Source organism: Xiphias gladius, chromosome 24 (assembly GCF_016859285.1).
Source record: "Xiphias gladius isolate SHS-SW01 ecotype Sanya breed wild chromosome 24, ASM1685928v1, whole genome shotgun sequence".
NCBI lineage: Eukaryota > Metazoa > Chordata > Actinopteri > Istiophoriformes > Xiphiidae > Xiphias > Xiphias gladius.
The window spans coordinates 11503319-11517886 of NC_053423.1; the positions used below are offsets into that span (position 1 = coordinate 11503319).

The window sequence follows — 14568 nt, forward strand, 5'->3', positions numbered from 1 at the left end:
ACTTGAGGGCTTATATAAACCCTTTATAATATCATTTCCTACTGACAAAAGTCAGTGTGAAATTGCATTAACATTCTCTCATTTCCCTCTTCTCTCCTGTTTAGCGACTCACTGCTGAATTATAACTGGCTGTCTGACTGAGGGAGTTAATGTCTTCGACAGCCAGCTGTCCCTCAAATAACATACTCAATAATTCATATTGCAAGGCACACACCACCACACACACACACACGCACACGCACACACACACACACACACATTCACGTATAGTACGTGCGTGCATGTGTGTGTGTAAGTGTGTTGAAATGCAGGTCGGTGCAACACTTTTTGTGAAAACTCGGCAAAGAAGTTGCAACATAAGTGCTGACCAGTCTTGGACGTAGCATCTCTGCTTGCTAAGGAGGCAATAAAAGAATGTGTGTGTGAGAGAGATGGTCAAAGTAGGTGTGTGTGCAAAGCAATAGGAGAGAAGGAGAGAGGCTGTGTGTGAGTGTATGTCCTCTTTACTCATGGATATCAGATCTCTCATGTGTTGAGCCAGCAGAAGTAGAGCAGCTGATCCATCAAGTCAGAGCGGGGTCACAATCGCAGGCCGACCTTCGCTCACACCCTCCAAGTAATTTTCCCCGAAACGTTTCGATTCAGCCAAAACTCGGCCAGCTCTTTCATTAGCCAATGTAAATGCATGTGGGTTTCAGATCAGATTTGCACAGTTTGACAGACAAGAAAACGGGCGGGTGGGGTCGGTGGGGGCACTTAAATATCAAGATTTGCAAACTTGTGTGTTTCCCAGTGAGTGGTGACTTGGGTTGACCGCCACATGGAGGCTTGTTCGGGCATGTCCTCTTACAGAAATGTATTGCTCCCATTGCTCAACAACCCATCTGCTTTTTTTAAAAGAAAAATAGCAAGATTTCTCCGGTTGCAACATCTTAGTGTTCAACTGAGTATCTTTACAAAAATATCTACAAAACAAAACCATTTGAAAATGTCAGCCTGGTCTGTTAAAACTTGTGATTGACATTTTTCTAAATTTTGGAAAATTTTATAGACCAAACAATTGATCAATTAATCAGCAACAAAATTTGCAGATCAATCACTAATGAAAATAATAATTAGTTGCAACCCTAGCTGAGACCAGTTCACTTTAGTGCATAGGTCTAATAATCAAATATTCAGGGAATGCATTTCTACAAGGCTTGCCTGTAAGAACCGTACTTATTTTTTATTGTTCCAGGATTTTTGTGGGTCAAAATTGAAACTTGAATGTTTTTCCATTCAAGTAATGTTCGTAGGAAGTGTAATCTAAAGTAAGTTAAGTGAAGGGTTCTCGATTTCGTGTCCTAAATGTGACTTGTGTCCAAGTGTAACGTCTACATCTCTGCTGGGTGCACTTTTTGCCATGGCTTCATGGATGGCGGTGTCATTCGTTTAGTCTGCCTGTTGGCCCACTGATCACTTTGGTCCAGACTGGAAGATCTCAACAACAGTTAGGATGTGTGCCGTATCATTTGTACAGACACTCATGGTGATCAGGGGATGATGATCCTAATGGCCTAATGATGTTGCTGATCCCGACTCTTCCTCTAGCGCCACCGTGAGATTGGCATTTGACTTTATGACCCTAGAGATTAGTCTCTGGAACCACTTAAATATGGTGAACCAGTGGTTCAGGGCAAGCTGTCGGTATCAAAGCTTATTGATCCTTCTCCAAACATTATCAATTTATGCATGCTGTACTTCAATCCATGTACATTTTCAGGACAATTCAGGTCTTTTTTTTTTTTTCTTCTTGCATCAGGTCATTAGTTCATTGGGTGGATTACCATGCTTCTAGCACACCCACATACACACAGTAAGTTAACAGTCCAGCACACCCTGTCCTCAGCTGAAAGTCAGAGGAAACCAAAGCTACAGAAACCAGGCTGGGGTTCATCGTCTTTTCTTTCTGCTCTGCTGCTTTAATAGGCAACACCCCCCCCCCCAACAAACTCATCCTTCCTTGCCTCCCTGCTCTCCTCTCCTCTCATCCACCCCCACAAGAGCCTGATGATGATGTGCAGACTCCACAGAGCAGGACTTTGAAACAATATCATTACCATTTCAAGGAACCTGCTGCTGCCTTATGGACCTAAAAGCTGTGGCATGTTATATGCAGCGGGATGTTGTTCGCCACAAACTGCATCATCACCTTACATCTTTTTTATCTAAAAAGACTCTGCATTCCCGGGTCTGCCAGTTGTTTTGTGTTGTTTTTAATTAGGGAAAACACATCGATCCTGTGTTTGTGCGCATGTGCAGTTGTTGCAGGCTACCCTGTGAGGTACTGCCGCTTGTCAGCATTTCAAACAATAGCCTTGTTTTTGCTGCTGTCGATTACAACTTGAGGTTTTTCTCATTTAAATACTGCTGAACACAAACATACACAGACTTAAGCGCCCAGTGGTTCCTCCTGCAACATTAATGTCCTCATTTATCCTCTTATGCACAAATGTCAACCTTTGTCAGCCTCCATCCCTCTCTTCTTCTCTCTCCCTTTTAGCTGCCCTCCAAACCTTCACCACCTCATCTCTCCCTCCTGTTTTCTACTCCTTTGTATTTACTTCCACGCCTTCAATCCCATTCATTCATCCACCCCTGCCCACATACCCTTTCCCCTCTCTGCCTGCATTCCCCTCGGTCTTTCACTCTGCTTTCTGCAACCCATTGTATCCAGCTCACCCCCCTCCGCCTCCTTCTCCTATCCTGCACCCTGCACAAATATTGCACACTTCTCCACCATATCTGCCTCTCTCTTGTTTTGTTTCATTGTATTTTTTTTCCCCCCTTTCTCTGCTTGGGGATCCTCAAGTGACATCATCACTCCGACAGTTACCATGGTTTCGGGGGAGAGGGATTGGATTAACTGTTTGGTTCAAACAGGCAGACTGTGTTGTTGTATCACACGCAAAAAATAAAAAAAAATAAAAAATAAGATGGGCTCAAGACATTCAAAGAAAGTATTCTTTATTACAGGATCCAGATACAGTTTGCAGGTTTAGGTGTGAATGTGAAATGTGCGTGTGTCTATGCTGTGCAGTCAGGTCAGTGTTAATGATGGCTCTGTGTGAATGAACAAGTTGTCATCGTACAAGTCTTCATCAAGGTCGGCTTCCTCTTCGGTAAAGTAGGTGGGGAAAGGAGGGTTGAGCAGGGTAGGGCTCCTGGTTGGCAGTATCGTATCTCTTACCTGGAACACACAAACACACGTAGAATAATAGATGTAAAGACACTCTTGTCTAAATTAGTGCTGACACTACAGAAGATTTGTAACTAACAACTTTGATTATCATTACTGTTAGTCCTTAATTAAGAAAAATGCCAAAAAAAAAAAAAAAAAAAAAGCATTTTCCAGCTTCTAAAGGGATGAGGACATATTAAATATTTTTATTTATTTTAATTTATTTCATTCTAAATTGATTTTCTTTGGGTTTGGACAAATCAAAACAACAAAACAAGCACTCTGGAAACATCAAATTTCAAATTTTTGGATCAAATCAGCAGTTCTAAAGCTTTTTCTGTCACGCCCCCTTTCAGAATCAGAAAAACATTCATGGGGTGCCGTGTCCAACGATTTCTGAAAACGCCAATCCAACGTCCACACCCATTATATGCCACGATTGGCAAGCTGTGCAAAGCTGAAGGACAGTTTTTCACACACAACTAAAAGCACATTTGATATCTGATGAGGTCAAACAACATGTCGTATGAACTAGTTATGTCCAACCCTTACCACGCCCTTCTGCTCTAAGGAAAACTAATCAGATTGAGATTTCGATTATTATTGACAGACTACTTTATCGAAACAACCGGGTTTGTTTGGCTGCACTGTACAGATACACCAGTTGCTCTTCTGTTGTTATTCTGCTGTTACCATGATAAACCATTCGGGACATGAAATCTTAAGAATTACAACCTATTAATCAATCATTAACAATACTAAACTAGTAAACACCTAAAGTTAATTTTTAATGAAACATGCATGTACAAGCCCTCTGCAGGGGCTCCACACGCCCCTGGAGACCATGACTCCCAGTCTGAAAACTGCTGGGCTAAATGATTTATGGATTTACCATAAAAACAATAAACACATTAATCAGCACTAAGTAGAGCACATACCTGCGCAAGGCAAAAAATGCCCTCTCTCGCAATGTTAAAGAAAGTGATAAAAAAAATTCCTGGATCAAAATTTAATGGGTTCTTCCCTGGGCCATGCCCCATCCCTCCACCAAGTTTGGTGCAAATTGTTTCAGTACTTTTTGCGTAATCGTGCTGAGAAGCCAATAAAGCGCAGACCTCCACTAAGGCCAATGTCAAACAACATACACCAGACTTCAGAGAAACAAGTTCTAATTCATAGTAAATGATCCGGATCTTCCCTAAAATGTAATGGGTTCCTCCCTGGCCCATGCCCCATCCCTCCACCAAGTTTGATGCAAATCAATTGAGAACGTTTTTGCATAATCCTGCTGTCAAATAAACAAACACAGACAAGGGTGAAAACATAACCTCCTTTGTGAAGATAATAAAATAACAAACACATTAATCAATAATGAAAACTTTATTAGTTGTAGCCCCAGTCATCATTTTAATCAATAAAACACAGCTGTTCCTTATTTACAAAGGGACATTAAAGCCGCACGGAATAATAAACCCACCACCCCCCCAAAAAAAACAGGTATACATGATTGTGTGTGTCTGTGTGTGTGTGTGTGTGTGTGTGTGTAAGACAGCTGAGCTGGGTGTAATGCAATGCACATTTGTATTCATTATCGCTTGTCTGCAAAACAAATAAAAGGCTGCGTGTTTGTCCACACACACACACACACACACAAGGTGAGCACAACATGCTGAGTATGGAGATGGATGCTGTGGATATTACTAACATCATTAAGGTGCGTAGTCCCATTCCCTCATAGAAGAGCACACAAACAAAAACACACACACACACACACAAACACACACGCTGCTGATCTAGCACAGTGTCAATGAAGATGGATCACACTGTTTTGCAGGTGTGACTGTGTTTTACAGGTGCAAGGTCACTGGTCTCTGTCAGAACACTAAGCATTCTGGGGCTGACCTTCGACTTTAAACTTCAGTTTGTGTGTTTTTGTGTGTGTGTGTGTGTGTGTGTGTGTGTGTGTGTGTGTGTGTGTGTGTGTGTGTATAATATTATTTTTACCTTCAGTAAGCAGTTCCTGTGGCCAGGGACTGAGCCGTTAACATACAGCACATTATACTTGGTATTGACCCTCCATACCTGAAGAGAGAGAGAGAGACGGAGAGGAGGCAGATGAGAGAATATTGAACTGAAATTGCAGTCAAGGACAAACAAGTTCAAAAGCACAACTCTGTGTGTGTGTCCTTGTGAGTGTGTGTACCTTCAGTCCATAAGCTGTGATGTAGACGTTGCCCATCCTGCCGGGCATCTTCTTCCCTTTGAAAACTTTGGCCGGATCCTAGACGCAGATGAAGAACACCACACACACTCTCTTCACTGGATTATCGGAAACCAACTGTTTATGTCTGGCATGAATGAGCATCTTACACAATATGTGTGTGTGTGTGTGTGTGTGTGTGTGTGTGTGTGTGTGTGTGTGTGTATGTGTGTGTGTGTGTGTGTGCGTGGGGTGTGCCTTACCCCTCCAGGTCCAGATGCTCCTGGTCTGCGGTGAGTTTTGGTTTGGCCATGGCTGGCTGGCTGACCCTTGAACCCCCATCGCTTCATTACACCTTGAAAACCTTTACCAATGCTACGCACAAACACAATAGAAGATTCACACTCATATTTTCAGGTCACATTCAAGTATGTTGACTTGTTGCCTCAGAGGATAATGATATAAAAAGAGCCTATCTTCAAAACGTGACGCTGGAGCTGACGGGAGGACACGAAGTAGGAAAAAAGGCCAAGAAGAGAAAGAGCCAGTGAGGAGGGACAGCTGGCAGAACAGAACTTACGATTTGGCTGTGACATCCACGTATTGGCCTGGACGAAAATGTGCTGCATATAGAGGAGTGCCTGAACACACAACAAAAAAGATGTATTGCAAAATTTGTACAAAATGGTGAAAATAAGATATTAGATTCTATTGTGTGACATGGAAAGTAAGGCATGTGTGTATACCTGGCTTGATAAGGGCATTGTCGGAGACTTTAAAGGTGGCAACTTTCTGTTTTGGAGGCACTCCTGCATTCCTGAACATCTCCATTTCCTTTTCAGACCTCTGTCAGTCAAAATGATGGAAAGAGAGAAAAATATAAAGGGAAATAAACTGTTAAAAGACGTATGAGCACTGAGCAGCAGTTGGACTTAGGCATTTTAAAATTAACCATGGGCCTGTTATGACTGTACAGGAGCCAAACACACACACCCACTCGCAGGCATACGGGCACGTTTGGCAGTGAGTGTCTCTGACATTTGCTTTCCCTCATCTTGCTGTCATCTCAGCCCCTCCAGTCACTCTAAAGTCTCTCTCTCCCCTTCTGTTGACTCAAAATTCAGCCTGCAGAAGCTACTCACGCTAACAAACTCTCTGACTGAGGAGTGATGAGGCTGTGTGAGAGGCATTCAAAACAACTTCACATTTGATGAGCGAAACCCTGACTCTCATCCATCAAACATCGATGAAGACTCAATGAATAAATTACACGAATTAAAATGTATTCATCCATGTTTTTTTGGCTTTTTATGTTAAAAAGGTGGATGTAACATTTAAAGAAGAGATTCCTCCTCCTGTGTACTAAAGAGGCAATATTCCTAAAAACAACTTCTTTGAAACTGTCTACACATTTCGACATAATGCAGGTTCGGAGTGAGCAGAAGGGCCGATGTGCGGACTGTCATCTCAGTTTTCAGCGTGTTAGTTCTGATAAGCATCTGAAGCAAGAATGAGACCTTAGAGTTTATTACAAGCATGAAAGACACTTTTCAAATGAAGTGTGCTCGTCATTGTTGGTGGGAAATAGCAGCAATGAAATCTATTGTATCCCATGGTTAGTACGATTTCCTAAATATGGATCTGTATTCATAAAAGGCCTGATATGAGCTCAATGCTACATTAAAAATGACAAAAATCAAAAAGCTATAACACTAATTTGATTTTTCTTTTTTTTTTTGCATGATTACGAACTGTAGCCAGAACTAAGATGAGCAAAGATGTGTTAGGTGTCTACAGTATGACTAAGCAGCATTTTGATTAAATCATTAGTCAGCTATGCGTGGCACAAGTCGTTCATGCATAAGACATTATGATGCGATAAAGTGTTTGGCACTAGCTGACGGGCTGCGGCTGCTCTGCTAATATTACAAGCACTGGAGACTGCCATGATAAAATATGGTGTTCTCAAATGTTAAAATTCAGCACAAATTCAACACTTCAACACTCAATCAAAGAAAAAGGCTCCATGAAAGTTTTACAAAATGGAGTGAATTACTTTTTTTTTTAAAGTCAAGGAATGTTTGCAATTTGTCAAGCTACTGGAAGGCAAAAAATAAATAAGCACAGATTAATTCACTTCTGGGAATTACTGTGCCGGGACAGCTGCTGATTATAGATACTGACTAATTTAAATAATACTGAAAACATCAATGTTTTTTCTTTACTATTTGTCTTTTTCAAAACTTTCATAAAATTACAAGTAAACCTTTCCACCTCGTGTCAAAACTTTGCTTAAAGTGAGACTATGTAATTTTTCAGAGAAGAGATGACACGTTCTTCCTCTCATACATGAAAAGGTGAATTTAGAAACAATTAAACATACCATTGCTGCATTCAGTACACTCATGAGTTTCCCTCCTACAGCCTAATGTGGTCTGGTAGGGCCAGTAGTCTATGGTGGCTAATGTTATCTAATATTAGCAAACTCTAGGTAAATATAGCTGTATACCGGACAGTCGGGTCGCTGATAGAGTAGTTTAGCATCTTATTGTTGCTTGGACCTCTGACAGCATAACAAAGCAAGGGCATTTCAATTTTCTATGATTATCCTCAGAGGTTTATAACTCATAAAAAAAACATAACCCAAGTAATATTTTTGTTTTCTCAAATTTTACTCTTAAACCTGCAAGTATTAATTTTTTTTTGCCTTTAATTGGTTTATTTCCACTCCTGAGGGAAATATCTGGCTTTTTAGCTGCCAAATGCGCCACTGTGTCCATCAGCTAGTTTTAACTGTGTCTGTTTGCAGTTTGGTGCTGAGTAGGTAGTGTACAGTGAGTTTTCAGAGCTTTTTCACTAAAAACAGCGGCTTGCTGCGGCTGCATATGACACTATGAGAGCAGTAAGAGTAAACCTTAAAGTGAACAGTAAAGTTACGGGCAGGACGACTAAACAAGGAGCTGAAACTTGCTATAAAGCTCTGTAAAGCCACGGATGGCTGCAGATTCAAATGGTAATTCTCTGTAGGTTCATTACAACAAGATTGACACATTCTTTTCATATTGTCATTTGACATATTGTTTATATAAAAATATCTATAAAAGCTGCTTAAAAGAAAATTGAGCCTGAAAAACTGTACCAAATGAAACCTAAAGGAATGTGCTGCTAACAGCTCTCACAATTCATTTTCGAGGTAACATCATAACATGTCAACACATCCAAGTTCCGAGCTGAGATAAAAACCTTACACGTGTTTTTGATCATTTTAACTACACTTTCTTACATGGAATGGTGATACATTTTTCCCTCCTACAATGAGAGCCGCCGTTTGTCCATCATATTCTTCTTTGGACAAGTGATTTATTACATGGCAGTCCTGTACCTGGGGAGAAAAGAAAAAAAAAGTTTCAGGTTTAGATTAAAAATCAGAATGACAGTGTGAGTACAACATTGTCTGTTTGTAGTTTTCACCTCCTGAGCAACCAGATACAATTAAATGGAAGTCCTAGTGTAAAATATTAAAATATCAGGCCACAGGGTAACTCATAATACCTGACAGAATATCAATATTTTGGTCAAATACAATAAGATAACGAAGCACTTCGCAACACACAATACTTTACAAGTATATCACCTGTGACAAAATCAACAACAATCTAATCTCTTCTGTACAAACTTTCAGTTTCACTTCAGATAAAACATCTACCAAAATGGCAAAGTGGTGGGAGTCATTTCACCTGAGATACTTAATTTGAATGTTCTACCTTTCAACTAGCACAGACTGTTCCTGTATCAGCTGCAAAGAAACAAGTGACTAAATGCGGCAAAAGTTAATCGGCAGATGGGGACAGAAGTTTATATATGGCCTTGAGTCTGATATAACGAAATTTAAAAAAAAACTGACTGACAGTTAGTTATTGACTTTTTACTGAAATTGAAATAACAATTGTTATGCTACTCACTACAATATGCCATTATCAATAAAGAGTAGAGTGAACACACACGGCCAGTTTGCTTTGAATTTACTGATTGATTAGCTGATGAGATTAAAACGTGATCTGAGTAAACTTGACAGCAAATATCTTCTGTTTGCAACTTTCTATAAGGGAGTAGCAGCTTGCTGAGGAACACTGAGGCATTTCAAATGCACAATCTGATCAAAGCCTGCAGGTGAGATTTCAAAGAGTTCAATATTTGCTATTCTTATCCCACACTCCACAGTACAATCCAATTTCTTTGACTGCTTTTTCTGACCTGCTGGTCATTTCATTATGGATGACAAACATAAACACGCATTATCATTCCCGACGAAAGCCAGCGGCTGATTTGATGCATAGCTAAGGCACAACAGAAAACGTGACAGGTGTGTGTGTCTCTGTGTTACCTGTAACATGGTGACTACATGTCTTTCTCCTGTTTTCGTCCAAATAGGAGCCATCCCCAACTTCACAGCCACTAACCCAACTCTTCGACTCCCTGGTAAGGGAAACAGATGAAAAGATGGTAGAAGTGCACGTCAACAGTAGGAGAACTCATAATATACAGATGTCACTAAGCGTCACACTTACCCTCTGTCCATTCATGCCGTTGCCAGGGCTCATCTTTGAGTGGGTTAAGCTTTTCAGCTGTCTGTCTTCTGTATTCCTCTGCCACACTCTTCCTCATGTACTCCTGGTTGTCCTCTGTGAGGTGCTCATCAAACCATGTTGTGGTCTTTACCGTCCTAATACAACCCAACAGCTGGACAGGACTGCGAGAGAAAATAAATAAATAAATAAATAAATCAGGGAATCAATTATTCACCAGCACGATCATCACTTACATCCAGACGTACGCTTACAAATGTGGCTTGTCAGTAATAGAGTAACACATAGCATACTTGATATATACTTATTTATTTTAGTGCTGCAACCAACAATTATTTTGTCGTGTTGATTTTAGTTCAATATTTTTTGTTGGTTTTCTTTTTATTAATTGTTTACTCAATAAAATTTCAGAAACAGTCCAAGACCATGTATTTGGATTGTTCATGTTGTCCGACAGCACCAAACTCAAAAATATTCAATTTACAATGGTACTAAAAGGAGTAAAGTTTTACATTTGAGAATCTGAATTGGCATTTTGATAAATGATTTAAATGATTGATATATAAATGATTTAAATGATTAACATTGTTTTTGCTTAATTTTCAGAGGATCATCATTCCAGAACTTATTTATACTTTTACTGCATAAACACCTTTTAAATTTTCCTTATAGCTTCAGATTACAAACTACTCATACGTTTTAGTTTACTAACTTGAACACATTGCATGACATTGCGTATCAGTCTCCTACTGCAGAGTCAGTTCAGTCACTGATGAGTACCAAGCAGGTCTGCTCACTCACACGGGACATTTGGGCGTTTTAGGTGCATAAATGTCACAGCTAAATGACGAGGCAGAGACAGATCCCCCCCCCAAAAAAAAAAACCTACACAGGAGAGAATGAACCCTTTTGTCATTTTAAAGACTGCCAACGTCTGCTTTGATATGGATATCAACACATTACTCATCTGTTACTGTACTGACTGAGGCAGCTTCGTCTTCCTCAATAACACTCTGTACTTTAATCATTAAGTATCTGTAAAACACAGACAACCTCTATGTTTCCGTACAATGAAAACACTACTCAAACTTTTAAACAACGCCAAATAATAAAAATCACAAATCCAGCGAAACCGTAGGAAATATTATCAATTATATGGTAAGATATGTTAGTTATTAACCCACTATGTCCCTATAAAGCAGAGGACATTATAAAGCACACTACCGCTAGCTGTAACGTTATATTTTAAATGAGAAAATAATATCATTAGTTAATTTTTTAGGGAATAAGAGGCTCGGGTATAAACAGCAATGGCTGTACAAAACTCAACGTTAAAACTGTGCAGCTTTTTGACCACAGTAGCCTAGTCTAGCTAGGCTGCACGCTGAGGCTCACTAGCTACATTAGCAAAGCTAGTTAGCATTAGCCACCTTTCAGCTGCTGCTCGGAGAGAAACGAGACGAGTTCCTCGCTGAAGAACAAATCGACAGCTCCACGCCGCCATTGCGCTCTTTAGTATACACACTTACACATAAATATGAGCGCTACACATGAACTAGGAGGACACGGGGTCTCACAACATATGCACACCCATGCCTTCCTTTTCGTCCTATTTCTAAATGTCACCCTTGCTTCTTCCGGTACGTGACCAAAACAGTTCCGCAGCACTGAGGCACATCTGCCAATGGTTCCGCACAACCACCACTAGGGACAGCAAACATGTTAACTTTCTAACCTTTTAAATTTAATATCCACAAAGCGATTTAACTCAATATTATGTTTACTGACCAAGTAAACAGCACTTGACAAAACAGTTTCACTTTAAGGTCTATTTAGTATTTGTTCTGGGGCTTTCAATCATATGACGTGTTCTTCATCAACAGATGTAGATTTTCCGTTTGTCATGGAAATGTTTAAATTTCCATGTCAGCACTATAAAATGCGTAAAAAAATTAAACAACAAATTAAAACAAATAAGCACAATAAATTAATCTTATTTTGGAAATTATCAAGTAAAACAAGTCCCACTGATTTAGGGCTCCTTTCTGATTGTCTCCTGAATTATAACAATATTTTATTACCTCATTTAAATTTTATTAAACAGAAAGACTATAGCCTTAGAGAATGATACTAGGTTTGAGAGGAGAAGAGAAGAGAAGATTATTTTCTCTTATTATAAGTGTTTTTTTCCCAGGCTGTATAAAACTGATCCTCTCAGTCTCTTTAAGTGTAACTCTTCTGATTTGGGTGGTCTCTGATTGGAATCACTTGGAGATCAGGTCCATGCGCTGAATACTGATCTGAACATTAATAGACTGAAGCACGTATAGAGTGTTCTCTCAGGACAACCCAACTTTGGTTTGCACTAATTAACTGTATGGAGATCAATGAAATAATTACCAGCCATGACAATGTGGTTGGTATTGTTTTAACCTTGTGAATATGTGTGTGTGTGTGTGTGTGTGCGTGTGTGTGTGTGTGTGTGTGTGTGTGTGTGTGTGTGTGTGTGTGTGTGTCATCATGGAAAGAAGCAGTCCTGGAAACACCTACCGTAGCTGGAACTACCACAGAACTGGGTTTTGAGTACTTTGGCAGGCATCCGTCTGTCTCTCTCTGGACAGATTCTGTCACCGCAGTAGCGTCACAACCATGTAAGTTGCAGTCACAAAACTTTAAACTTTAAAAGTGTGTAGTTGAGATCAAAATGACGGCCGAGTTGTCTAAGCAAATGCACTGGAAGCAAGGGGGTTGGAAGTAGGGAAGGGGTCTTTGGCCCTCCCACTTTATCCCCCTGGCCCAGTTTCAATTTAAGTCATGGATCACTGTATCTCGGTTTCAATCATTTCCTTCCACTTGAAGACATTAGGTGAAACTACAGACCATTTTGCGATTGGATCACAGGGTTAGGCATATTGAATAAATCTGGCACAGTTCACCTCTTTCGCCAAACTCACTTCTCCCCTGTTGCGTTGTTCATTGCACCATAAACACAGATTTGGCGTCGTGGCTGGTGTGATCCCATCGCAAGATGGTCTCTAGTTTATCCTTGCATTTTAATGTCTGTCGGAGGGACAGTGAAAGAGAAACGTTGTGGATTAAGGCGTCTTTGAGCCGACAGTGTTATTTGTGTGTGAAAAGAAAGTGTGTGTGGCATATTGAAATAGCGTGCAGTGCTGGTTAACCCAATAACAAGGCAAGGCTGGGCTGTCCGTGAGAGACACAGAGTAATGAGTGACATCTAACCTCAGTGGAAGATGCGTATACAAATAGACTGCATATTAAGTGGTAAACAGAGAAACAGAAGCTCACTGGGCTGAGAAAATAAATCATCTAACAGACGGCCACAAGCTCGCTCTTTGTTATTCTAGATTTTACCTCCACACTGCACACCTGTACAAATACACACAAAGTTGTTTTTGTCCCTTGGGGGGAAATTAAATCGTTCTGTATTAATTCCTTGGAGACCTAACCTTACATTTGCCATAATCACAACACACCAAATCCCAATTCTAACCCTAACCTTTAGCAAAAACCAAGTCTTAATCTAAAATTTAGTGGTGACCCGCTTTTTGTCTCCCAAAGGGAGGTCACCCTCCCACCCCTTTGTGTGACAGTGTGAACATATAGTGTGTATGTCCCTAAACACAATTAATACAAGTACACACACACACCAACACACAAGCATCAGGTCACAAGCAAGTGAGAAATCAAATGCGTCTTTATTATAATCAACATGCACAATACAGAAAAAAAAAAAGTTTTCAGCTCACAGATTAGTGTCTACCACACACGCTTGTCTATCCTCCCAAAACTCTTTACAATATAAGAAGGTTATTAAGAAATTATTACAATTATTCAGTTGTTCATTTCCATTTAGCAAAATCTCAACAATCTGTAGAAAAGAACCCAAAACACCCAAGACAACCTTGAATGTCACTCAAATGACAGAGATACTTTATTTCATAACTAGCAAGCGGGTACTTGAGATTGGATATTAGCAGGAGCTAAATTATGCATGCATTTATGCAGTACACTAACAGGGATGCTACCATTCCCATAAATAACATTTGCAATGCTAATACGATACATTTTGGGCTATGCAATCACCTATTTTGGCTTTTCTACTCACAGATCTTTTGGTCTATGTACTTGCTAGTTATCTAAATAAGGTAGGAGTGTCATTTCTTTGGGTGGGCTATGGTTTGAGTCTGCATGCTGGTTCAGAAGACTGCTTTCTATAAACATCTTTCAGATATACAGTAGATAGTAATAATTTCCCAGATGATGCCATTGTGGCCAAACATGCAATAGTCATCAATGGAGTAGTTCAAATTGTTTCACCAGAACGTGCTAATTCTCTGAGCTAGACTACTGTATGTAGAATGTAGTACAGTTGTGTGTACATGTTCGTCTATGTGAGCTTGTGCTTTTGCCTGTGTATATGTATTATACAGTACATAAATGAATATATATATATAAATATATATATGTATATATATGTATATATATATATATATATATATATATACATATATATATATATGATATAAATATATGTGTAT

The 14568-nt window shown here is 39.8% G+C and overlaps 1 protein-coding gene across 1 annotated transcript; it reads right to left on the reverse strand.

Moving 5' to 3' along the window:
- Positions 1-2989: 2989 nt before the first annotated feature.
- mrpl3 (mitochondrial ribosomal protein L3) lies at positions 2990-11685 on the reverse strand. Its single transcript, XM_040120997.1, has 10 exons — positions 11437-11685; positions 9989-10170; positions 9805-9896; positions 8704-8802; positions 6167-6266; positions 6001-6061; positions 5684-5795; positions 5424-5501; positions 5225-5302; positions 2990-3229 (listed from the first exon to the last, which is right to left on the reverse strand). Exons 1-10 carry the CDS (start codon positions 11508-11510, stop codon positions 3080-3082), a joined length of 1026 nt encoding a protein of 341 aa, XP_039976931.1. The 5' UTR covers positions 11511-11685; the 3' UTR covers positions 2990-3079.
- Between the last annotated feature and the right edge of the window lie 2883 nt (positions 11686-14568).

Bases quoted from the DNA above. Each gene is read 5' to 3' on its own strand.
- mrpl3 (XM_040120997.1), bottom strand. From the start codon at position 11,510: ATGGCGGCGTGGAGCTGTCGATTTGTTCTTCAGCGAGGAACTCGTCTC. The intron at 8,803-9,804 runs GTAACACAGAGA...TTTTCTCCCCAG, and splicing joins ATGTAGTCACCATGTTACAG to GTACAGGACTGCCATGTAAT. The intron at 6,062-6,166 runs GTATACACACAT...TTGTGTGTTCAG, and splicing joins CAATGCCCTTATCAAGCCAG to GCACTCCTCTATATGCAGCA.